At 46.3% G+C, this 26304-nt stretch overlaps 3 protein-coding genes and 1 pseudogene across 3 annotated transcripts; 3 read left to right on the top strand and 1 right to left on the bottom strand.

The window, feature by feature from the left end:
- The first annotated feature begins 621 nt into the window (after positions 1 to 621).
- On the top strand, positions 622 to 3292 carry LOC112900768 (annotated as a pseudogene).
- Positions 3293 to 5238: 1946 nt separating this feature from the next.
- Positions 5239 to 10626, top strand: LOC112898994 (polyadenylate-binding protein 2-like). Its single transcript, XM_025967325.1, has 9 exons — positions 5239 to 5729; positions 6703 to 6821; positions 6910 to 7566; positions 7656 to 7733; positions 7840 to 7929; positions 8689 to 8820; positions 9190 to 9360; positions 9614 to 9817; positions 10074 to 10626. The coding sequence occupies exons 1-9, from the start codon at positions 5450 to 5452 to the stop codon at positions 10317 to 10319; spliced, it is 1977 nt and encodes a 658-aa protein (XP_025823110.1). The 5' UTR covers positions 5239 to 5449; the 3' UTR covers positions 10320 to 10626.
- A 677-nt stretch (positions 10627 to 11303) lies between these two features.
- Positions 11304 to 15271, bottom strand: LOC112898995 (2,3-dimethylmalate lyase-like). The gene is made up of 8 exons (XM_025967326.1): positions 14881 to 15271; positions 14417 to 14628; positions 13052 to 13333; positions 12844 to 12966; positions 12438 to 12588; positions 12154 to 12365; positions 11897 to 11933; positions 11304 to 11768 (listed from the first exon to the last, which is right to left on the bottom strand). Exons 1-8 carry the CDS (start codon positions 15209 to 15211, stop codon positions 11638 to 11640), a joined length of 1479 nt encoding a protein of 492 aa, XP_025823111.1. The 5' UTR covers positions 15212 to 15271; the 3' UTR covers positions 11304 to 11637.
- A 4067-nt stretch (positions 15272 to 19338) lies between these two features.
- LOC112900767 lies at positions 19339 to 20817 on the top strand. The gene is made up of 2 exons (XM_025969571.1): positions 19339 to 19839; positions 19960 to 20817. Exons 1-2 carry the CDS (start codon positions 19339 to 19341, stop codon positions 20815 to 20817), a joined length of 1359 nt encoding a protein of 452 aa, XP_025825356.1.
- Positions 20818 to 26304: the final 5487 nt, after the last annotated feature.

Below are 26304 nucleotides of genomic sequence, written 5' to 3'. Positions count from 1 at the left end.
GATTTCTAACTTGTTTCTTTTGTGCACTTGCAGATCTGCCCCTCCCTTCCGTTCTGGTCTGTTGGTGGCCTGGATCTTGGCTGATTCCACTGCGGTTGCGGCGGTAACAAATGCTCACCCCCCTCCCTCCCCTCCCCTCTCTGATTTGTGATACAGTACTTGTCTGAGCAAAATACTAATGCCTATGATGTACATACATGTTTTTCTAAGCAAAATACCCTTGCTTGTGATGTATATACATGTTTTTCTGAGCAAAATACCCTTGCCTGTGACGTACCTACATGTTTTTCACAGCAAACAGCAAATATACCCATGCATGTGATGTATTACATGTTTTTCTGAGAAATACCCATGCCTGTGATGATATTTGTTTGTATGAGCAAAAATACCCATGACTGTGATGATATTTATTTTTATGCCTGTGATATTTATTTTTATGAGCAAAAATACCCAAGTCTTTCATTCCTGAATCGTTGTTATTTGTTTGCATAGATGGTTTTTGAAGAGCAGAGACGCATTCTTATTGTTCAAGTTGTTGCTCTTGTCACTGCTATGTATGCATTCATGTTAAGTAGACTTAGGATGGTCCAACATTCACGTCCCAGCATTATTTATGCCCCAATGAGTGTTATGGATGAAGAGAGGCAAAGAAACCTGAACCTAATTTACAATTATAATGATGTTGAGTGTGTAAACATGCTTCGTATGAGAAGACTCCCTTTTTTTCATCTGTGCGAGTTGCTTAGGCATAGAAACCTGCTTAGAGATAGCATACATAGCAGTGTGGAAGAGCAAGTTGCCATGTTTCTTCATGTGGTTGGCCATAACCAACGTTTTAGAGTTATTCACCAAACCTGGAGGAGGTCTGTTGAGACTGTAAGTAGATATTTTAAAGAGGTGTTGTATGCCATTGGGGAGCTGAGGGAAGAGATGATTTGGCCTCCATCCAGTGAGACACCCCTTAAGATAAGAAACAGCCACAGATGGTACCCATATTTCAAGATACTAATAATGCCATTTGATGTACTAGTTCCTAATTTAACTTAATTTGTAACAAATAATTTGGCCATTGATCTTTAGGATTGTGTGGGAGCAATAGATGGAATCCATATTCATGCTAGAGTCCCAAGAAAGATGCAAGCTGCTTTCCGGGGAAGGAAGCACTACCCTACTCAGAATGTGCTCGCTGCAATTGACTTTGATTTGAAATTTACCTATGTATTGGCTGGTTGGGAGGGGTCAGCCCATGATACTACCATACTAGCTGATGCTTTAGAGAGACATGATGAATTAGTTGTCTCAGAAGGTAACTATATACAAATTGGTCAACTATATTGAAAATGCAAGTTAGATCCATTAGACCTAATACATGTTTACAATTTTGATAGGAAAATTCTATCTAGTTGATGCTGGATACGCATATCGTCCTGGTTTTCTACCTCCCTACAGGGGCACTAGATATCACCTAAATGAATATGGTGGTAGAAATTATCCAACCAATGCAAGGGAGTTATTCAATCTAGGCACTCTAGTCTGAGAGTAACCATCGAGAGGGGTTTGGGGGTTTCAAAAATCGGTTTCGTATAATTGACAGCAAACCGTTTCATCCATACAAGATACAAGTGAAGTTGGTGCTTGCATGTTGCATTTTACATAACTGGATACTTAGCCATGGTGTAGATGAGGTTATCCCTGCTGAGTCTACATGGGTGCCCAACAATAACTCAACAAATGGCCATGGAGTTCACGTGGACGATAATTCTGCCTAGGTTGCACTTAGAGATGAATGGGCCAATCAAATGTGGGCAAATATGGGCATGTCTCATATTTAGATTCTGATTCTGTTGCTGTATCAGTACTTTGTTTGATTCTGATCATGTACTAGTAATATTATACTCTCTTATTGTTGTATCAGTACTTGGCTATTACTTTCTATTAATCTGAGGCACTTGGATATTTTTGCAATGATGCTATTACTTTCTATTAATCTAAGGCACTTGGGTATTTTTGCAATGATGCTATTACTTTCTATTAATCTGAGGCACTTGGGTATTTTTGCAATGATGCTATTTTTTTGAGGCAATTGGGCATTCGGCTGTGACGATATTTGTGCTATTTTTCTGAGGCAATTGGGCATTCGGCTGTGATGATATTTGTGCTATTTTTCTGAGGTAATTGGGCATTCGGCTGTGATGATATTTGTGCTATTTTTCTGAGGTAATTGGGCATTTGGCTGTGATGATATTTGTGCTATTTTTTTGAGGCAATTGGGTATTCGGCTGTGATGATATTTGTGCTATTTTTCTGATTTTGGTTGGAACATTATCTTTAGGATATGGAACAGGAAATGCCTACTGCTCTTGCCCGGGCTGGTAGCTAGATAGCTGCGGTTGTTGACGCCATCGGCCATGATGGTGCCCAGCCTGCTGTTGCCGCTGGGCAGCCAGGAAGACAAGCCATGAGGTGGACCATTGTCATATCCTTATTTGTGCTTCGCCGTTTCTGCCTTCTCATCTCCACTAGTGTTAGGACTGATAAATATTTTAAGGAGGTCCACTTAAACCAAGTTGCCAGGCATCTTCAAGAGTTCACTGGCAACGAGGTCACTGGATAGCAAGTGTACAATAACTTGCGCAAATGGAGGCTGAGGTGGATGAGGGTGACAAAGCTTAGAGAGCGTGTGGTCCTTGTGGGATAAGGATAACTTCATGATAAGAAGAGGAGCACTACAAGAAGCATGTCAAGGTATATAGGATTAATGCAGTTCAGTTAGACAATATTTTTTTTCATACTCTCTTATCCAACTAATGCATTTAATCTTAGGCACACCCTAAGAATGCTGCTTAACAAGCCAATTGAGAACTACCAGCAGATGGAAGTTATCTTTAGCACTGGGTGTGCCACTGGCAAATTTGCCATGGGCTCTAGTGAGGCTTTGGGCTCCCCCTCTGATTTTGCTGAGAGCTCTCTAAAGCATCTAGAAGATGACATTGGCAAGCTGTTTGAAGGGGTGGAGAAAAAATAGGAAGGAGGTGGGGGTGGTAGTGCTTCTGTGGCTGGCAATAAGAGGAAGAGATCCTCTTTAAGTGATGAGGATATCACTATCATGACTGGCATGGCTGCTGCTATTAACAATGTAGCTGATGCTATTCGTGAGACCAAGGCGCAAGATGAGCATCCTGAGCTATACGAGGCTGTCATGTTCATGCCCAGGTTCAGCGAGGAGGCCCTGATTGTGGTCTATTCTCACCTTCTGGATAACAGGGCTCGGGGGGTGCTTTTGTCAAGATGAATCAGTCACATCGTGTGCTGTGGCTGAGGACTTTCTTAGCCAAGCACTACTATTCATAGGTGGCCTAGTGCTAGTGGTTGTTGCTCCAACTTTTGGTGCCATCTATACTGATGGCTGGTGCTTTTGTGGGGGTCAGGCTTGTGTTGTCGAGGTGCCTCGCCTTTAGGTTTGCTCTAATATTGCCATTTCTATTGCTAGCTTCTTTTGTGGGCTGAGGCTGGTGTTGTTCCTATGCTTCCTCTACCTAATGGTTCTTGCCAGGCTGCTGCTTTCAGATGGTGGTTCTCCCTGGTGCTATTCTCATCTTCTGGATAACAGGGCTCAGGGGGTGCTTTTGTCAGGATGAATCAGTCACATCGTGTGCTGTGGCTGAGGACTTTCTTGGCCAAGCACTATTATCCGTAGGTGGCCTGCTGCTAGTGGTTGTTGCTCCAACTTTTGGTGCCATCTATACTGATGGCTGGTGCTTTTGTAGGGTTCAGGCTTGTGCTGTCGAGGTGCCTCCCCTTTAGGCTTGCTCTAATATTGCCATATCTATTGCTGGCTTCTTTTATGGGCTGAGGCTGGTGTTGTTCCCATGCTTCCTCTGCCTGATGGTTCTTGCCAGGCTGCCGCTTTCAGATGGTGGTTCTCCCTGGTGCTATTCTCACCTTCTGGTTCTCCCTGGTGCTATTCTGTTGCATCTACTAGTGGCAACTTATATATCTATATATGTATATTTGGCCAGCATAAAAATTAGTGGCAAAAACTTGTGATGCTATTCTAAAACTTATGCTATTCTGATGGATTTGTAATGTGCTGTTGCTGTGGCAAAAACTGAGCTGATGCCTTGTTGCCAATGATGATTACTGCTTCAGTTAGTTCTGAGTCATTGCCCTTTTGCCAATGATCATTATTTTTTTGTCATTATTTCTGAGCTGATGCCCTTTTGCCAATGATGATTATTTTCTTCTCATTTGTTCTGAGCTGATGCCCATATGCCAATGATGTTCCAGAAATGACATGGTATGTGGTTTATTGCGGGCGGCAAACTGGAGTTTTCTCCAGCTGGGAGGCATGCCATGCCCAAGTGAATGGTTACAAGGGAGCGTGTTATAGGGGATACAAGTCTAAAGATGATATTTTTGCAGCGTTTTATTGTGATGAAAAGATGGAGTTTAGTAGAGCAGTTAGTCATCCAACTAAAAGTAGTTCCTGGAAAGATGTAATAATCTTAGCTCAAGCTCTAATCATTTTTATTTTGATTTGTATCATCTTCGTTTTTTTAGAAGATTGCTTAGTTGTGTAAACTCATGGTGGTATTCTTACCGCTTGATGCAAGTGGTGATGAGACCCCAAACTATGCAGGCAACCCATTATGGAAACTTGTATCCAAATTTTAAATTACCTCATACATACATGCAACCAATTACGAGCTAGATCCAACCTGGCTAGTGGGAAACAGCAAACCAATCAACCACAACCCGCAACAACATGGCCTGGTTCTGGAGAACCTGGATGGCTCATACGAGCCTGGCTGGCCACGTACCAGAACCAATCACGCCCCAAGGCTCGATCCAACACGACGCGAGACCAGCGAAACCCGGCTCGCCCCCCGAAGCAAATCCGGTTCCGTGCCAAGTGCCAACTCGAATCCAACCAGCCGTCCCGAATGCGAAAAGGCCAAGCAAGCAACGGAAGCCAGCCAAGCGATACTCCCCCAGTGGCCCCACCCCACCCACGCCCGCTGCGCGCGCAGAGGCACACACCGGAGCCCAGCCGTGCACCGGGCGGACCCAGTCCTGGAGCACCAGGTCACCAGCTGACCAACCAGCCCAGGCGCCACGCCCCTGCTGGCGCCAGCTGGTGCACGAGCACCGAGCCCACCGTGGCGCGCGCGGGCAAACCCTAGGCGTGGGCGCGCGGCTCCTCTCTCTCCTATAACCACCTCCCCGCCCCCGTCGCCTCGCCCTCCTCGTTGAGAGAGTCGTCCCCCCAGCGTGCTCTCCGCCTGCGGCTTCTGTATCCCGCAACCAAAAACTACCAAAAAAATTAGAAATCCCCAAATCCGCGAGATCTATCAGTATCGAGCGACTTACCAATCCGATTGCTAGGGTTTAGATCCGATTTTTTCGAAAAAACTGAAAAAAATTTGGTCGAGGGGAGGAGGAGGAGGCGATGGCGGCGCAAGTGGCGGCGGCGGCGGTGGCGAACGGGAGCGCGGGCGCTGTCCCCGCGGTGGTGTCGCCGGGAGCGGTCGGCGTCGGGGTCGGCGTGGCGCAGCCGCTCCCGACCACGTCGCTCTACGTCGGCGACCTGGAGGGGTCCGTTTCGGACTCGCAGCTGTTCGAGCTCTTCAGCCAGGCGGGGCAGGTGGTGTCGGTGCGCGTCTGCAGGGACGTCACCTCGCGCCGCTCGCTCGGATACGCCTACGTCAACTTCAGCAACCCCCTGGATGGTATTGTTCCGATCTCCTCCTCGCGCTGCTCTCGTTCTATCTGTTCCACTCGGGATAGGAGGATTGTTAGAGGTTTGGGCGTATTTGAATTGCGGTCTGATCAGATTGGGCTACGATTCGGTTTTACATGATTCGATGATTCCGATGGCATCTGTAAACTGTATATCATCAGTGATTTCCCAGTTGGTAGGTGGTGGATTGATTGCGTTTGACAATTTCGGTAGATGTTGAATGGTTCATTTCTAGCAGAAGTCAATGCCTTTGTTAAGTGGATGTGTTGCTTGGTGCAATGTCGCTGGGATTAATTATGTTTTGGGTATCGGGAAGGATGATTTGGATACTTTTGTTTTCAGAAAGGGGGAGGATGATGGTGGGCAATTTAGTTTTTAATCCTAGAGCCTCGTTGAGGGTGTAGTCTATAAGACTACGGGGTTTAAGACAGCCATGTTAAAGTTTACTCCCAGTTTTACTTGCTATGTTTTTCAGGTACATATGGACATGAGTTTGCCATATGCTAGAAAATTGCTGGATTGCTAATTTGATGTAATGTAGTGTTCTATGCAGCTGGCCTTCATGTGTTTCTTAACTGTTTTGTTAGATTACATAGACATAATAGGAATGCAACTGCCCCAATTAAATAATAAAGTTCTCTGGGCACAGTTGAAATATCCATCTAAGAACTGTTCTGGTAAAGCAAGGATGCTCTTGAAATTTTAGGATTTAGTCCAAATTTGACAATGCTAAAAGGTTTTGGATTCCAAACCTCTATCCGAAGCCAGTAGAGGAGATATAAGGTGAACAGTTGCGTGTAAAATGTGGCATAACGAAGACAATGTGTAAATTTGCTAGACATGATTCAGTGGATTTCCTGTTTTGTTGGGTGTCTGACCTCACAATATCATGCGCATGTAGCTTGTTTATTAGTGCCAAGGCAAAGGACTTGTGATGGCTGATTAACTATTCCATTTTACAGCTGCAAGAGCATTGGAAGTGTTGAACTTTGCTCTGCTTAACAACAAGCCTATCCGGGTGATGTATTCAAACCGTGACCCAAGCAGCCGCAGGAGCGGATCTGCTAACATTTTCATCAAGGTACTAGATCATCTGGTGGTTTCTTTAGTTTGCATTGTCATCCAAAAACAATTAGCTTGGTTTATGACCTACCTCGTCTTTTCTCCAGAATCTTGACAAGGCAATAGACAATAAAACTCTTCATGAGACCTTTTCCACATTTGGTACCATTCTCTCATGTAAGGTAGCCATGGATGAAGTGGGCCAATCCAAAGGCTTTGGTTTTGTTCAGTATGAAAAAGAAGAAGAAGCTCAGGCTGCTATAAAAAGTCTTAATGGGATGCTTATCAATGACAAGCCTGTTTATGTTGGACCTTTTCTTCGCAAGCAAGAGAGAGATCATTCATTTGACAAGACAAAATTTAACAATGTCTTTGTGAAAAATTTGTCTGAGTCTACCACAAAGGAGGATCTAGTCAAAATTTTTGGTGAATATGGGAATATTACAAGTGCTGTTGTGATGATTGGTATGGATGGCAAATCAAGGTGCTTTGGTTTCATCAATTTTGAGAATCCAGATGCTGCTGCCCGTGCTGTTCAGGAACTTAATGGAAAGAAGATAAATGACAAAGAGTGGTATGTTGGAAGAGCTCAGAAGAAGTCAGAAAGAGAGATGGAACTAAAAAGGAGATTTGAGCAAAGCTTGAAAGATGCTGCTGACAAATATCAAGGACTCAACTTGTACCTCAAGAACTTGGATGATAGCATTGGAGATGATCAACTTCGTGAATTGTTCTCTAACTTTGGCAAAATTACCTCGTGCAAGGTGCTTTAATGTTTTCCAATCTATTTTTTCCTTTTATTATACATCTATCTCTTGATGGTCTATGATAGCTGACTGAATTTGTTAAATAGGTGATGCGTGACCAAAATGGTCTTAGCAAAGGCTCTGGCTTTGTTGCGTTCTCAACTCGTGAGGAAGCATCTCAGGCTGTAAGTTCACTTCCAGGATATTGAATTAACCGCCAGCTAGGCCCCTTAGAAAAAAGTTCGAGCAATTTGCTGTCACATGTCATTGACAAGTTTTCTTTCTATACAGTTGACTGAAATGAATGGCAAAATGATATCTGGAAAGCCACTGTATGTTGCATTTGCACAGCGCAAAGAAGATAGAAAAGCAATGTTACAGGTATATATTCCTCAAACCAGCCGAGTCTGCATTATGCTAATATTAAATGTGAAATTAGGGCGCCAGTGTTTACAATTGGTACAAGTGTTTACTGTAGATTAGCACATAGCAGCATTTTTATTTAAAGCTTCATGTAAAAGAAGAGCTGGCAAATGATTGTCTGTTTGCCATCTAGAACAATGTTGAAGCAACAAAGAAATATTGACCATATAGGGCATACCACCTCTATTTGATGATATAAGGTGCCCTTCTCCTACTGCCTTTTTTTACCTTCAAAATATGTCTTCTGAAACTTTAGAATTAGAGTTCAGAACCTGAACATTTTGTTTGGTCTGAAGAGGCATACTGCTTTGCATTGCTTCCTATTGTGATACTGAGTCTTATTTTGCACTAAACTCAATTGATAACAGTACCCGTTCTTGACAATTTGTTTGTTTCGTTTTCTTTTGAATTTGTACAAATTTGGTGTAGTTTTTTACTACTCCTTTTTGTAAGACGCGCATGCAACCCAAGATTCAAACGTCTTAATCTTTGACCAACTCTTAGTCTTGGAATTTGTAGATTATACTATACAAATGTGGTATTATTGGATTCATACTTGTAAATGCTTTCATATGATGTCAATTTCATGGTCATAAACATTATAATATATAAGATATTCACAGTCAAATTGTGACTATCTAGGCCTTACAAAAAGAAAAGGAGGGAGTACTATCTAGCATGTTAAATTGCTGACAGTGCACATCCTATATGATCCAGGCACAGTTTTCTCAGATGCGCCCTCCTGTACCAATGACACCCACTATGGCTCCACGCCTTCCAATCTACCCTCCTATGGCTCCTCAGCAACTCTTCTATGGACAAGCTCCGCCAGCTATGATACCCCCTCAGGTACCATGGAAACTCTATTTTTTTTCATTTGAACTTAAACATTACCCACAGATTAAATCCCTGTCTCCAATTTCAATATGAGAACTAGCATGTTCCCATCTTTTGTCAAGATTATCTAGCACTGGTATTTGCACTCTTGGTTATGACATTTTTATCATGTACCATATGCTTAACCTGGCATACAAAGTGAGGCATAGTTTATTATTGTTTTTGCACTTATCACTTTCAGTTGGTTAGCAACATCTGTCCTGTGTTCAATCACTTTCTGATCATTATGTTATATACTCATTCTTTGCATGAAGCATTTCATTTACGTTAGCTAATGTGCTGAACTAAATGGATATTGATGGTTTATTCACTTTCTTCCAGCCGGGATTTGGTTTCCAGCAGCAGCTTGTTCCAGGGATGAGACCTGGGGGTCCCCATATGCCAAATTACTTTGTTCCGGTTGTCCAACAGGGTCAACAGGGTCCACGCCCAGGTATTAGGCGTGGAGCTGGGGCCCAGGTCCAGCAACCTGTGCAGTCATTTCAGCAACAGGTATTTTTTTAATCAAATATTCCACCATTATGCTGTTTTTTTGTGTGGTTAGGATGCTACTTTGTTGGTGGAAAATGGTTCACTTAGATTGTCAGCTATTATGGTTCAGTCCGTTGTTGTGCTCATTTCCACAATGCTTATTCTCCCAACTCCTTGATGTTTGGCTTGGTGGGAAAAAATCGGTAGTTTCATTTGTTCTTTGGGGGACTTGTGAAAGTGAATGTAAAGTGATGTATCTTGTCATGTTTCTCAGATGCTTCCTCGAGGACGGATGTACCGTTACCCAACCGGCCGCAACATGCCTGAAGCTCCAGCAATTCCAGGAGTTGCTGGTGGTATGATTCAGCCATATGATATGGGAGGCTTCCCTGTGAGAGATGCAGCCTTATCACCTGCTGCCCAAATTGGGACTCTGACTTCTGCCCTTGCAAATGCTACTCCTGAGCAGCAAAGAACGGTATGTCCCTAGTTGGTGTTCAAGTAATAACTCTGTGCAGGCCATCATATCTCTATCTCCTGCATTGTGTTCAGTTGATAGGTTCATTATCCATTTTGACCTTTTGCAACAAATATAAGTTCACTTGGATCTGAATGATGGTATCTGCTTCTGCTAATAGTTTTGTGGGTTTAGGCGTTTACAGCCACTACATTGTTGCTTTTGTTCTACAGCAATCTTCTTTTTTCTTATCTATCTACAACTTTTTTTCATGTAGATACTTGGTGAAAACCTATACCCACTGGTTGAGCAACTGGAACCAAACCAAGCGGCCAAGGTCACCGGAATGCTTTTGGAGATGGATCAGACTGAGGTTCTCCACCTGCTTGAGTCCCCTGAGGCTCTCAAGTCCAAGGTTGCTGAGGCGATGGACGTTCTCCGCAATGTAGCCCATCAGCAGAATCCAAACACCCCGACCAGTCAGCTTGCTGCGTTATCACTGACCGAAGGCATTATCTCCTAACTTGAAAGTTATAACAAACGATCTTCAGTTTGCAATTGCGTATGGTGTTTCGAGAGGTTATCCGGCACATGACAGTATTGCTCCTTTTTTTCTTCCTATGGTTGGACTTGTGTGAGCAGTGAGTCTTTTCCATACTGGATGTTAGCTATTATTTTGTGCTGTCTGGTGTCCTGACCGTTAAGGCAAAGTACTTGTTTCCAAGTTTGAGTGCTATTGGGGGCCGTGGTTACATTACCTGTCTTTTGCACTTATTAAAATTTCTGCTGCTTCAATGGTTGAGTGAGAAGAAAATTGGGATTTTAAGTAACTTTTGCGGAATATCTTGTGATCTGATGTCATGATTTATGTTAGGGGCCCAAGTAATTTAGCAACCCTTGGGATTTTGTCTCTGGTGGTTTGTTGCTTGACATTATTGCCATCCGAGGACAGAGATGAGAGCAGGGGTTGCTTCTGCTCTGGGGCCGGTGGGTGGTGTTCTGGTTGCGTTGCACCATCCATTTGTGATGTCTTGGAAAATGCCTGAATTATAGTTTGGAGCCTAGATGGGGGAGCATAAGCTCGGGAAGTGCGGCGAGCCTGCGCCTTGAGCTCGGGAGTATGCACCAGGCGAATTTGCTGCTGAAGCCACGGAGGCCGTGCAGAGCGCGCGAGTCGTGAAGGACATGCTGGAAGTGCTAGTGAGACGGGAGAGGCCAGCGGCAAGGAGCAACGAGGCGAACTGGTGAAGTGTTGAATCTGTTTGATAAGCATGGCAGCTAAAGCTAGCCTAGAGATTGAGGGCGTCAGAGTCGGCAGCCATTGCCAGTGATTGGTGAATATGCAGATATGCAGTTGTGCGTGTGCTTGTGCTGTGCCAACAGAACAATGTATACCGTGTAACAAAAAGATGTAGTGTGTAGAATAATGGGACCCTGCAAGATTCAAATATAGGTCGATGACAGTAACTGCTTTTGCTACAGGGCAAATTGTGCAAATAGAAGCACATGTTAATCCATAACTCATCAAGAGTTACTCATTTATTCGAAATCAACTTAAGGGTTTCTATCACAGAAACAAGGATGCAGAGAAACTCATCCTGCAGTATGCAGCTGGCTAACATCTTTGCTTGACCAACTGGATGCAGGCAGGAAAGGCCTAGTCAGGTATAAATAGTTCATCGCAACATAACCAATGTCTAAATCACCTGCTTAAACTACTAGTTGGATTACTCCGGCTCACTGTCTAACACAATGAACAAGATGCCAGGACCCCGATGCTACTTGAAACGTCCATACTTTCGGAGTTTGGCAGTGTGCCAGCATAGATAGCATACGCACGTTCAAGCAATGAAAACCTGGATCCTATCTCCCATGGCATCCTCAAAATCAAGCAGTATCTGACCATTCTGGGGATTGTCTGCATCAATAGGTGCATTCCGAAGCCTTTCCATTATATCAGCTCCAGCCAAGCCTGCAAAGAGGGAAAATGAAATCGCCTGAAACATAGATACACGCATACAAAGATTTCCCTTTTTTTTCCTTCTGAAAATCCAAGCAGATTTACACAATCATGCTTCCCTTAAGAATATAAGTACAAACCTGGAATAATTCTTGTCATCCCTTCTAAGAACCCGGCCTGTAGTAGAAAAGGGGAATTAAAGGGAACAACCATTTAATCAGTGCCGGAACAACTAGATTGCAGGACATTCACAGAAAATAGGAGTAAGAAACTAATATAGCAACTGAGCCGATATATATCCCAACATCAATCAGTTAACGAAGTGAGTTTAATGTGGTACCGAACTTCACTCCGACTACCAGATATTGAACATTGGAATCGAGCAGTGATTACTTACAGGTATCCTGGCATCAATTTTCTGGACTCCATCTCTTCCTGTAATCTTTAGTCGAAGAGTACGAGACCACATTCCAGTTGAAGGTCCTCTGCTGCTACTGGAACCAATATCATAGAGCTGAGGCAATATGTCAATAACAGGTTCTTGTGGTTTTTCAGTCGTGGAACTGGAATCTCTTGAACTGCTTGGTTCACTTGTATAATCACCATAGGCTATAATTGAGGAACTGTAGGTTAAAAAAATTCATTCATAATCAATGTAGAACAAAGTCTTAAGGTCCATACCAGTCCTGTACGATGATTGGGCTGGTGTCACAACATATTTTTCTTCTTCTTCATAATAGTGATCAAACCCAAGGGTATCCTTGATCTCCTCAAATGATGGCAAGCTGCTTGGAGGAGGTATGCGACCACCCTTTATAGCAATAAGAGCATCCTGCAGCGCATGCATCTTACACGGTTCAGTTCATAGTGAAAGTTTAGCATATATATGCAAGTCATGCTCGCACCACAGGATTATATGACATGCATACGCAAATGCTGATCCTTCCTTTTGCCCAAAACTGCTAATGAGAATCAATGTGCAGGACCGCAGGGTCCCTTTGGATGTACTTAGTTGTGTAATAAAATAATGACATATATAAATGAGAGTTAGTAGCATGCAATTAACATAAATAAACAAACAACAAACCTCCATTGCACGCATCGATACACCGATTAGAGATAAGGGGTAGGCTATGATTTTATAACCTATCTCTTCAAGTTCAACAGGGCTCAGTATAGGAGTTTTACCACCGCCTTCTAACATGTTGGCCTGCAGTTGGATTAAAGAGTATGATGGGGGGCATTGCAAGTATATGGGAAACCTGAAAAGAACTGGTGCATAGAGCATATCTAACCATTTTTGGAACTCCAGGTGCAATAGCACAAAATGCCTTCATCTCTTCTCTTGAGGCAAGGGCATCAATGAATAGAACATCTGCTCCAGCATCAGCAAAGGCTCGTACTCTCCATAATGCTTCATCAAGAGACAAAGCTTGACGAGAATCTGTCCTTGCCACAATAACAATATCAGAGCCACTCTCATTCCTGGCATCTACAGCAGCTTTTATGTGCATAATTGCTTCCTCCCTTGAGACAACCTTCCTTCCTTGTGTATGGCCACATGCTTTTGGCGACACCTTCAGAATACTATATATCATATCACTATAAGAGCATCTCCAATAGGAGTCCTAAATTGGGTCCTATCTTGAAATATAGGGCTTAAGAGAAAAAAAAAAGCCTCCAACAAGAGTCCTATTTTACAAAAAACTGGCAAATCAATTTAGGACTCAGTCTCCCGGGTCCTAGATATAGGACTCAATTGGTTGGGTCGTATCTCCCTTTTGCCACGAAATCTAACTGACAGAGACTTCTTTCCCCAATGCCTCCGCTCCAATCTTTCCCCAATTAGTTGTAAATGACATGATTTGAGACCCCGCTGTTGGAGTATAAGCTTTTTTTTTGGGCCCTAAACACATCAACTATGTCCCTAATACAAATTATAGGACCCAAATATAGGACTCATGGTTGGAGATGCTCTAAGACAAACTTCAAAGGAATATCTATCACAATTTCATGGATAATCAGTAAAGGTTACATTGCTTGGGAGCACAATTTGCTAACATAGATAAAACATATATTGGTTCTGTAAAATACAAAAGTCCTGCGAACCAGAGAGTGTGAGATGTCAACCATGCTCCAGATTCCAAACTATAACAATTCATAGACTACGACTGTTTCACAATGCATGTTCCATTTTAAGATTCTAAATGGTAACTTCAACATATAGAGCACATAAGCAAAACAACCGTACAATTCAACTAGCACAATATTCAGATCAATGCTAGATTTCAACAGATCTCAAACTTGTACAAGACTAGCAAGAGGAATGGCACCTTTTCTGTTCATGTTTTAGAAGCGTAACCTAGAATTTCCCTGGAAATACTATTTTCACAAAAGAATATGAAAATATTTCCTAATTGGCACGGGTATCTTGTAGATGAGCATAAATATTGTCCTCAAGAGATTAGTTTACAATCGCTGATGGGATTTAGCAACTTCTTTTAGTCATGGCCGTGATGACCAATCAAAAAGAAAACTCAAGGTTAACTGAACACATGATCCAAAAATTAAGTGAACACAAAGGAAACAAATTTCTAGACAAGCAGAACAAGCACAATCTACGGGGAGAAATCTGCAGTTGTTGTCACTTAAAAGCATACCTGATCTTCAAGAATCATTCCAGCGAAACCAGCATTAATAAACCCTTTTACTGTTCTCTTGACATTCATAGAATTTCCGTAACCATTATCAGCATCACCAATCACAGGGATTGATACCGCTTCAGTGATAAGACGTCCTTGATCAATCATTTCCCCGTAGGAGATAAGACCAACATCTGGCAATCCAAGCCGTGCAGCGGATATTGAGAAACCTGCCGTGGAGAATGTGGATCAATGAGTGGGATCACTAGAACCGTCCTTTTTACAGCGCTTGCAGGCTAGCACTAGCAATAGATCAACAAGCAACACTAGGCAGCTACAGTCTAGTGCAATGCTCATCGGTCGTTCCCCAACTGGAGGTGTCAAGCGTGAGATAAGCTGTTTTTCGTGGGTTGTTTTTAAAAATTAAACCGAGAAGTAGAGTAGTCCCCTGCTGCCGCAGAGGCAAAAGATCGAGCACGCACCGCTCGTGAAGCAGGCCCTGAACCCGGCGCGCTCGACGAGGCGTGCGCTGAGCGCGTCGTAGCAGGCGGGCGCCTGGTGCGCGCCCGGTGTCTCCAGCACCCGCCGGAGCGCTGCCGCGGGCGTCTCTCCAGGGGGGCCGGCGGAGGCGGCGCAGCGGGGGGAGATCCTGACACGGGCGAGAGCTCGGGCGGAGGCGAGCAACGAGGGGGCTGCTACGCGCTGGAGGCGCGGCGGGGCTCGCGTGGCGCCGGCGCGCCGTGAGGAGGAGCACGGGGAGAGCGAGGAATCGAGCGGCGGGTGCAGGAGCGCGAGCGCGGCGTAGCACGCCATAGCCGTCCCCCCGCTCGGTGCCGGTGGTAATCACACTGGCTTCTCACTCGGGTAGTCGGGTCCGTCGGTTTTGCTGTCTCGGTGTCCACTGTCGACCGTGTGCCACAGCGCACGCGGGGGTACGAGTACGACCACGAGTCACGTGACTCGCGTGACGCCACGCTACCTCGCGAGTGGCGAAGAGTGCCTGACAGCTTGAGAGGGGAGTGGGCCAGGTCCGAATAATCCCATCCGCTGGGCGTTGCAGTTGCAGTCCATGGGCTAGACGCCATGTGACCCAACACAAGTTTGTCTCGGACAAGAGTACGAGACGGAGAGTCGGCCTCGCGCTCGCAAAATACGTGGCGCGCCGGATGGCACGCCACGCCATCTGTCAGAGAATCTCCGTCAAACTCCGTCAAAATACGCCCCTCCTTCGACTTTCAAAATAGCTGGTCACGTGTCGGTGTTTTACCGCCACGTCCACTAAGAGATATCCCAAGGTGATAAGTTTGTAGATAGGATGTCGCCGAGATCAAGAACTCGAAGATGTAAGGAACACAAAGTTTACACAGGTTTGGACCGCCGAGAGCATAATACACTACGTCCTGTGTGTGGTTTGTATTGCTTTAGGTGTTGATCACGATGATCTCTATTTGGAGGAGGTCCTTGCCCGATCTTATATAGTTTGGGGGACAAAGTTATATGAGAATCCTAATAGAATATAAGTTCAAAGTCCTACTCAGTTACTTTTCGGATAGTTTCCTTCTGTTCCGACTAGTTCTACTAAGATACAATTAGTTCTACTACGTTACAAATAGTTACAACTGGTGTAGGGCGTGGGCCATATCCTACCCTTTATCGTGTAAGATGTACACTATGTCACAGTCCTGTGGACCCATGTTTGACAGGCGCTAGGGAAAGCAATCTTAGCATAGAACCGGTACCGGGTCCAGTCATCATCCCATTTATTCTTCTAGCTATAAAATGTCTCAACTTGATCAAGCTTCAAAATCTTGTTGTTCCTTCGTGGAACGAAGTTACAGCAACCACTCTGGGCATGTAAATCTCATCCTCACCTTCGAAAGAAATATTGCGACCCTGAGGATGCAACTCATAAAATCTGCAGAAAGCATCTGGCGACACTGGAGCCTTGAAGGTCTTGATTGCCAAAAAAAACTTAGAGAGCTGAATTATAGCATTTGGAGTCAAATGGTGCATCTTAGCATTGAACCTAGCCAATATCGCAGGGACTGAAAGATCGAGAGGAAAACGCAATCCAGCTGTAAAGAAGTTCTGAAACACAACTGTTTCACCTTCGAGTGGATTCGGAACATGCTCATTACCCGAAGGCCGACAGACACCAGCCTCGAAGTAACCCTTGTCAACATAGAACCGGATTGTCCTCTCAGAAACCAGGGACGAACCAAACCTAATATTCACCTTTGGCTTCTCACGACCCATCAGATCAGAGGGGGAGCGTCCACCGGAGCCAAGTCCTCCTCGTCCCCAAACTGATGAACTAGTCCTCAACTTCCGCACCAGCTTCGCAACTTTTGATGAGTTTAGCGGTCTCCTCTACACGAGCCATCCCTAAAAAGAGGGCAAAGAAACTAAGATCAACAAACCAAAAGAAACTTAAACTTACAAAGATTGAGTAAAATTCTCGCGAAGGAAATAGCGAATCAACTCACGACACGTGGTGGCAAGAAAATAGAATGCGAAGGTTGGCAGATGGTGAAAGCGCGAAAGCGACTCCCCCCAACCCATGCTTATACAGGGGGAAAAGGAATAGTAACAGTAAACCCGAAAGGAAGTCCAAACGTCACCCAACCAAAACACAACACGTAAGCAGATGTAACCTTCGGCTCGTGCCAAGCTCCGACACTCGAAGAGATGTTTTTTACGTTGCTGGCTGGCAATCCTTGTTTGAGGGTTCGGACCGTCAGAGTCGGCCCTCACCCACGAGGGGCTACTGTTGGGGATCATCATCCCCAAAAGGGTCTCGCCGAAGGTCCTGCCAAAGGTTTCGCGAAACCTTCGGGTAGTTTAAAAGGCATTGCATGATTTTTTTTATTTGTTTTGCAGGACTAGCCCTTTTGTGATGGTCGAAGATTTATGCCTGGCTGAACGCGTGAAGGTTACATTGTGACCTTTGCATAAGTATGGACCAATAGCTTGGACCTGTGACACGCGCATTGGAGGCTAAGGCCAACTTCTAAGCGGCGAAGGAATCAGTTGCGCAACCTTCGACTACGCCAAGATCTCAGAAGGAGGGTCAAAGGTTTCGTGGAACCTCCTGTATCATATGGGAAGCGCCTTCTAGTGAACAACTTGTACACACTAACATCCGGAAATGACCAGGAACCGGAATAACCAACGGATATTCCGGGTAGGTAGGGGCATAATCGGAACTATATAATAAAGGCAGGGGTATAAATATCCCACCTTTTACTGTAATCGGGATGATTTTTTAAAATATTGAAAGTGCATACAAAGTTATTCTATTGAGACAGAACGCCATTTTCACTTTTCTATTTGGAGAAATATCCTTCAGATCCCAACATCTTATATTTCTAAATAAGAATGTTACTACATCAATGGGTTGAGCTAGTTACTACATCAATGTGCTGATGCGTGGGCCCGCGTGCAGTGGAGCCCACATATAGTGAGGAAGAGTCCCTCTGCCGTCTCAACCGGCATCTCTCTTGCCACGAAGCGTTTGTGAGTGAGCAACCCCACTTGCAAGAGTTTAGTGCGTGCTCGCCTGCTTATTGTTTACCATCCCCTGCGTGCCATGCCCGTGTCAATGGCTAATTGTTGTATGTACACTGGATCCATGGCTAATTGTGGATGTAGTGTGGTACACTCGGTGCACCATGCACGCAGCGACTGTTCCACGAGATCGGTTCTAGGTTTGACGAAGGCACTGTATTATACTTCTTCCGTTCTAAAATGTTAAAATGTAGGTCGTTTTGGTTTTTTTAAATTTATAGATTTTGCTATACACCTAGACATATATTATATCTAGATATATAGCAAATACTATAAATCTAAAAATCTTAAATCGACATATATTTTTTTGAACGGAGGGAGTATATAGAGCCTGTTTGGTTTGGAGGGACTTATTATAAGACCATAAGCACCTTACGTGGACTTATTATAAGTTTAAAATGATGTTTGGTTGTAGGGGCTTATAACCCCTCGTATGGAGAAAATATGAGAGATGTTTGTGGGGTCCATAGAAAATAAGCCCCATAAGCATTCCTTGGAGGGGCTTATGACCATAAGCCTCACCAATAAGCCGAGATTTTATTGATGGGGTTTATAATAAACCTCTCCAAACCAAAACTCCGTGCACTTCACGGAGGTTCAAGGAGGGTGCAGGTGCAGTTCAATGTGCACATGGACATGTACCAACTAGCCAGCCATGCTCTAAGGTCAAACGGCTTGAATGGACTTGCCAGCGATGCGTTACTGTTATCCACATGTATGCGGATCAACTAACGTGCAGGCAGACACGCATCAATCGTGAGGAAATTGGAATTAACAATGCAGCAGATTAATAAGTTGATATCAACGTATTTTTCTAACACGACTCCAGAGGCTGCGGACTGATACTCGTCATATTTACTGCGTACTTTAAAAAATAAAACAGAGTTCAGTTACTAATAATACGGTATATTTAGCCGTTCTGACAGAGTTCAGTTCTTTTTTTTGGAAAAAAACAGAGTTCAGTTTAGACAGTAAGTGTCTATCTAGCGCAAAGGCTAGAGAAAGAACCTCTGCAGGGGAGCAGCTGCACATGCCACATGGTAGCTCTCGGGGCAAATTCATCAAAGTTAACGCCGGTCAACTCCTCCGGTCCTCCCCCTCCCCTCGCCAACGTCGCCAACGTGACCCCGCGCTCACCACGACCACTCGGCTCACCGGTCACCACCCCGCGCTCTCTCCCGTACGCCGCATCGCTTCATGGCCATGGCATCCCCTGTTGTCTCCACCACTCCGGAGCCCACCGACACCGCGGCACGACGTCCAGCCGCGGCTGCGCGATCCTCCTGATGGGCTTTGCCTAGCTTCACCGTACAGGCAAGCAACGCACGCGCCGACTTACGCAGCACGTACGTCCGTGAAGCTAGCCCACCGCGATGGTGTCGTCGCTCGACTCGCCGTGTCACCTCCACGCTGCCTCGCGCCGCCGGCTGGTCGCCGTGCTCGCGCCGCTGCTCCTCTTCCTCATCGCCGCGCTCACCTTCCCATCCGCGCTCCGCCTCCCGACGCTCTTCCTACTTGCGGCGCACCCTAACGACCGCCGTTCTACCCCGCCGCGGTCGCCGCTTCCGCCGCCGCCTCTTCCTCCTCCCCCTCCTCCCCGGGTGGCGGTGTGCCTGGTGGGCGGCGCCCGGCGGTTCGAGCTCACGGGCTCGTCCATCGCGCGCCACGTGCTGGCCGCGCTCCCCGCCGGGGCCACCGACGTGTTCCTGCACAGCCCGCTCGACGCCGACGCCTACAAGTTCTCCCTCCTCGCGCGCGCCGCGCCGCCCGGGGTGGCGCTGGCCGCCGTCCGCGTGTTCCGGCCGGAGCCCATCGACGAGACGCCGGAGCGTGCGGCCGTGCTCACCGCGGCCAACTCCCCCAACGGTATCCAGGTAATCAACTTTGTTCATTATTGCATTGCCATCCGGCGATGTTCGTCATCAGTTTCTGGCTTGCTGCCATTCACAACGCCATGCATCTAATCTCCGCCGGCGTCCTGTCGAACGATGCAGGGCCTCCTGCAATACTTCCGCTTGGTGGAGGGCTGCCTGGACTTGATCCGCGATCGTGAATCCCAGGGCAACTTCACCTACGCTTGGATCCTCCGCACGCGCGTGGACGGCTTCTGGACCGCCCCACTCGTCCCCGGCGACGCCTTCCACCCCGGCGCCTACGTCGTCCCGGAGGGCTCCAGCTTCGGCGGCCTCAACGACCGCCTCGGCGCCGGCGGCCGCGCCGCCTCCGACGCCGCGCTCTCCCGCCTCTCCTTGCTCCCGCGCCTCGCCGCCGCGGGCTACAGCGAGCTCAACTCGGAGGCCGCCTTCCAGGCGCAGCTCGAGGAGGCCGGCGTGCCGGCCCTCGAGCGCCGCTTGCCGTTCTGCGTGCTCAGCGAGCGGGCGTACTCGTCCCGGCCGGACCCCGGGTACGGCGTGCCGGTGGCGTCGCTGGCGAGCCCCGGCCCGCTCAGCGGCGCCAAGTGCCGGCCCTGCCGCCCGGCGTGCCGCGGCTGGTGCGCGGCGTGGCACGTGTCGCGGCTGGACCGCGGGTGGGGGTGGACCGAGTGGCGGAACGGGACGCTGGAGCTCTGCGACGCGAGCGGGGCGTGGGAGGACGGGTGGGAGGCGCTGTTCGACGAGGCCGCCGGAGCGGAGGCCGCGGAGTACCGGCGGAGGGTCGCGCGGATGGGGCCGGTGGAATGCGCGGTGGAGATGGAGGCTCTCAGGGCGCGGGCGGAGCGGTGGGACGCGCCTAGCCCCGCTGAGATTTGCCAAGTCGGGCTCCGAGAGCGATCGGTGGAGGCGGCGAGTGCGTCCGGCTCGTTGTCGCGTGCGGACAGCACCACCGTTGCCACGGTTACGACTCAAACGTGAGGAGGACAGCAATCTTGCGATGTTCTTCTGCAGAAACCTGCTTTTGAAGATATATAAATCATCAGATGAGCATCACATGATCACATCGGTGTTCTTTGCCTTTCTTCTTGTCAAGCGACGGGCTACTGGCTTCAGTAGTTCAGTTTACTCATCGATCTCTCTGCACTTATGCGAGCAATGGTACCGTGCGAAAAGAGAAACAAAATTCGAACAGTCATTACGTCGTCTTCTAATAGTCGAAACGTGGACCTTTTGAAACCATCGGCAGGGTTGACGTTCTACTCCGTATTATTTTGCTGAATCCATTATTGGAGGACGTTCTGAATAACTGAATCTTCGATTATTCTACCGTGCTCACCTTCATTTTCGGAATTCCTAAATAACAGTCGAGTGATTTTGTTTCTTCGATATCACTCGAATTTTGTTTTGAGCAGCCTCCCGCCGTGGGCTGCTTTCTGGACTGTTTGTACTTATTTTGTCTGGGCCCCTCATTTTTTCCTTTATGGGCTTTGTTTATTTTTTCAGCCCATTTTATTTATTGTTGTTTTTCTCATTCTGTGTGGAGCGTACTGTGTGAATTAACAAAAATTAAGAGGACACGCATTGTTCTAGTCTTGATGTGTCATTGTTATATAATTTTCCCTTTTGTTTTTTGTTCTTAATTTCTTTCTTATTTGCTCATTTTTCACATACTTTTATCCCTAAATTTCAGACTTCCTCTTTATCTTATTTACCAAAAATTGTACTGTTTATATTAGGTTTCTTATGTGCAAGGTTTGTCTTGTCATTTATCTTTTGTATTGTTATGCTCTATTTGTACATGCGTCTTGTTATGTCTATAATACTATTCTTATATAACCTAGGTTTATTTTAGAGAGATATTGGTATTTTGTTTGGATTTTAATACTTGTGTATATCTCTTGTAGATATGATGTCTAATATGTACTTGAATTTGTGCCGATGTAATATGAACTAGCTTGCTGCAGGTAACACAGTTGTTTAGCTTGGGTGGAACACACTCGTTCATGTTCGAGTCTTTGATGGAACGTAGCATGCACATCCCCAGTGAGGCGCTTGTGATAATTTCATCAATCTTAAGATTTAGCAGTCTAATCTCTCGAAAGTATCGTAGATTGAGGTAGGTTGTGAGGTTTCTGGTCTGATAATCTCTTGCAGGTGCTCACTGGAATATTGGGGGGCGGGGTGTTGGTAGCATGAGTCGGTATGTGGATGTGTGAATGTAACGATTTTTGTTTACCGTGAGTATACAAACAGTACACCTATTAAAACTATCGGTCCATCAATACATAAATGTTAGCATGCTTACCTTTGTTACGTTGGACAATAAAGAGACAGCCGGGTCATGTGGCCAAAGATTCGACAGCGGAGTGTATGTTTTTCAGTCAATTTTGTTGTCGCGGATATTTAGAAATCTGAGTAATTATTTTTTGTTTCCTCACTCGAATTTTGTGTTTGGATACACGACGTGGCACAATACCATTGGACATAAAAATTCGACTGATAGACAGAAAAAAATTAGCCGATTGATGCGTAGTCACTCATTGGTCACTTCTAGATGGTCAAATAAAAAAGGCTTACATTCTAGTATAGGCCCATATACGACTGGACCACCAGTCCACCAGCTGGGTTCAAAGCCCAACCCTGAAACCAGTTTGGCACGAGAGGGCAAGAGAGGTTTCTTTGACGGAGATGCTACGGAAACCGAGCTCCGCTTCGTAGTCCGCCTCGGAACTCGAGTCACGTGCCACACAACGGTGTCGGACTCGCCGATCGCGCGCGGCTCGTCGTCGTGCCGGCTTGCGGTGCGACAGAATCCGAGTCAAATCGGAACAGGGGCCGTGTAGGCGGCGAGGCGCCTCCAGCAGCCTACATCTCTCTCTGTCTCTCTCCACGCGCACGTAACGTAAGCCGCAGCCCCCCAAACCAGAGGCAGCTTCAAGCGAGCATCTTCTGATTTCGTCCACCTACCTGCCGTCTCGCGAGACGCGCGGCTGGGATCCCTTCCGTCATCAGAGAGACCGGCAGGGCTCGCTCGCGCCGGACGTGGCGGGGGCAGATGGCCGGCGCCAACCACTTCGCGCTCCTCGAGAGCGACGACCCCGGCGACGACACGCGCCTCGATAACAAGAGTCAGCAGCAGCCCGCTGCCAACCTCGCCCAAGAGCTCTTTGGCAGGGCCTACCCTTCTGCTCGGAGGATCATACGTAACAGGGAGAGGCAGCAGAGCGGCGCCGGCCCGGCGAACGCGCGAGACGACGGTGCTGCGGCCGGCGGCGCTCGGGCGAAGAACGCCCAGCAGGGCGGAGCGAGGAAGCAGGGACAGGGAGGTGGTCGTCAAGCCAATGAAGCGGCGGTGGACGACGAGGCCCCCGCGCCGAGGCTGTACGACCTGGCCCAGTTCCCGTCCCTCGAGTAGTAAGGGTGGGGCGAATCTTGGTTAGTACTGGTAGCACTCCTGTAGTATATACTTCCTCTGTCTTTTTTATCTATCGCTTGGCTTCCCAAGCGACGGATAAAAAGGGTCGGAGGGAGTAGGTTATAATGTGAATCAATGGATCGATATTTTTCAGAAACTTGATGCAGATCGTAATATTCCGTATATACTAGGAACAATATTTCAACTGATTAGAGTTGGATTTGATGCTTCCGTACCGGAGCATGAGTAACCCCTGCATATTTGAACCCCCATGGTCGTGATCTCAGAGAGCGAACACGGATAATTGTCACGTGTAATTGCGCCGTATAGCTACATATGCCTCATGACTAGCGACGTCAAATCGAATTATGCAGCTGGGTCTAATAGCCTTTCACGTTGGGTGATTGGGTCTCGATGTACATCATCTCTCTTTTAGCGGATCCTATAGAAGATGTGTTGTGATTTGCGATTGAGCGTAGTTCAGATGGTAAGATTAAGCGTAGTTCAGATGGTACGGTTTTTTTACTTTCTTATGATAGAATCTGCTCATCTGGATTAAGTTCTCAACTCGATACCGTTGCTCGTATTTTTAGTATATTTCATGAGTTAACTGGCAACTTATCTCTTACATAATTTGTATAAAATATAGTAAAGTTAAATGTCATATTTTTTTGGGTCAAAGAGGAGTATAATGTTATCTTGTTAGACAAATGTACTCAATATGTTTCAAGTATTCGATCAGTGTATGAAAAAAAGAGAACCGGCTCAGTTGCTTAACAAATTAAGGAACATACAAGATGGGGGTCTATATATGCACAATGCAAGAATTTACACGTATATGTACGACGTAGTACGCCGACGCCAAGAATTTTATTCTAGCGTGACTTCATCGGGACCGGTGCTAATAGTTTTATTCCAGCGTGACTTCATCGGGACCGGTGCTAATTCTATTCTACTAGGTCGGTAAACACTAGGTTACACTCCGATATGGGAAATTAGATTTCTTACCGAAAACGCAAACTAATCAACTTCTCTTCCGCACAGCATTTGTAGCGTAAATTCAGCAGTTCCCCGTCTCCAGATTCCCAGGTCGTAAACGAGTTCTTCGCGCTCCCGGCCCCAAGCAAGCATCCATCTCGTCGAGTCCACGCGCATCATCGTATCGATCGATCCGGTCGAAGACTCGATCGTCGCGCGACATGGCGGCAATAGTCGCCAGCTTCAACCCCTGGACGGTGCTCGACAGTAACGACCCCGACAACGTCATCGGCAAGGCCAAATCCCAGGAGGACGCGGCGGTCGCCAAGAAGCCGGCGGCGGGAGGACCCTGGGCGCCAGCGTCCAGAGCCATGGAGGCGTCGACGCCGGCCAAGAAGAAGAAGGACAAGAAGAAGAAGCCGGCCGCTGCGGCTGCCAGCCAAGCTAACGGTAACGGGAGAGGCCCTGCCGGGAAGCAGAACGGCGCGGGGAAGCAGGGCGGCAAGAACGGCGCCTACGGCGGCGCGAAGAAGCAGCAACAACGATAACGGGGGCAACGGGGTGCTGGCGAGGGAGCAGCAGAGAGGCTACAGCAACGGAAGTTACGGAGCGCCGATGAGGGAGCAGCAGCAGGGCCCGGCCGTGGACGCCCCGGTGGAAGAGCAGGTTACCGTGGAGCCACCTTCTCCGCCGCCGAGATTCGATAACGCGGCTCACTTCCCGGCTCTGGGACGGCGATGATCGGAACTATACGTGCTGGATAGAGATGCTTCTGCATGGGGTATGCGTGCTTGGTGTCTTTGGTTTTGTGTGGCTGTTCGTCTAGATTAAGGGCCTGTTTGGAACCACTAAGGATAACACTTATCCAGCTAAAGTTTTGTTAGGTAGAATTAGCCAGCTAACTATTAGCTGGCTAACTGTTAGCCTGGGGGTGTTTGGAACCTCCAGCTAATAGTCTGAGTACTAGTACTCTTTTACCGTACTACCCCTATGATATCATATTGCATATTGTATCCAGAGGTAGGAGCGTCTTTTACCAAGTTTTAGCTGCTTTTAGCTAGGTGGAGCTGGCTAACAGGATTATTGTTATCCAGAGGTATAGCTAAGAGTTAGCTGAGCTTTTAGCTGGGCTGTTTGGAACCTAACGGATAATTTTAGCTGGATAGCTGTTATCCTTAGTGGTTCCAAACAGGCTCTAAGCTACAGTTTTTTTGGAAAGTTTCTATTGTTCTTGGCTACGGGTATTTGCCGGCGTTAGTTGGCAGGGAGTGTGTTTACAACTTCGGCGTACCAGCTTATTGTCTCCAGAACTACTAATCGATCTGCTTCTTTTTTTTTTTTTGAGTTTTATTTTCGTTTCCTTCATAAGCTTTGGAGCCCATAAACGATGAGAGCTTAATTAGCCAATAGCCCCGCATGAGTTCTTCTTGGGCAGGCTGCTATACACAACCTAGCTTGCTTGTACCATAAATTCTATATGGGCGAAGTTTTTTTTACAATGACATAAATACAAATTTAATTAATCATATTTGTATAAACATTAACAAAAATAGCAAAACTGTACTTTATGGAACTAGATTTCCAGACAAACCTACTCTTATGATTTTGAAGTGCCAAAACTCGACACATAAAGACAGTGCTTGATATCATTGACTTTGCACTGTCTTTAAGGTGCAACTTCATCCAATATTCTCTATTAAAATATTTTTTTTAGGGATTACATTTAATTTGTTGAGATGCACAACACCACACTCAAGCCCCATGTTTGCGCCCACACAAATGTATGTGGTTCTCTTACATTCACTAGAAATTAGTTGAAGACAAAAGAGTATATATGTGCTTTAATTTCCTACTCAATGTGTTTGTCGTCTACTCTTAGAGTCGGCAGGCACAAGTGTCGAGCTTATAACTCAAACCCTATTAGATTGATCATATACACATGGCACTGGCCGACTGATGAAAGTGTCCATCTTAACAAAGATCTATCGGAGATATTTATGTTTTTTAAAACTAATCAAAGGTAAGTATCGGAGTTTGAAAAGATTGAGCACAATAATGTCAAAAGTATCTAT

This window comes from Panicum hallii, chromosome 7, assembly GCF_002211085.1.
Source record: "Panicum hallii strain FIL2 chromosome 7, PHallii_v3.1, whole genome shotgun sequence".
NCBI classification, from domain to species: Eukaryota; Viridiplantae; Streptophyta; class Magnoliopsida; order Poales; family Poaceae; genus Panicum; species Panicum hallii.
Note: the sequence above shows the minus strand (reverse complement) of the source record. Positions and strands in the feature narration are given on the sequence as shown.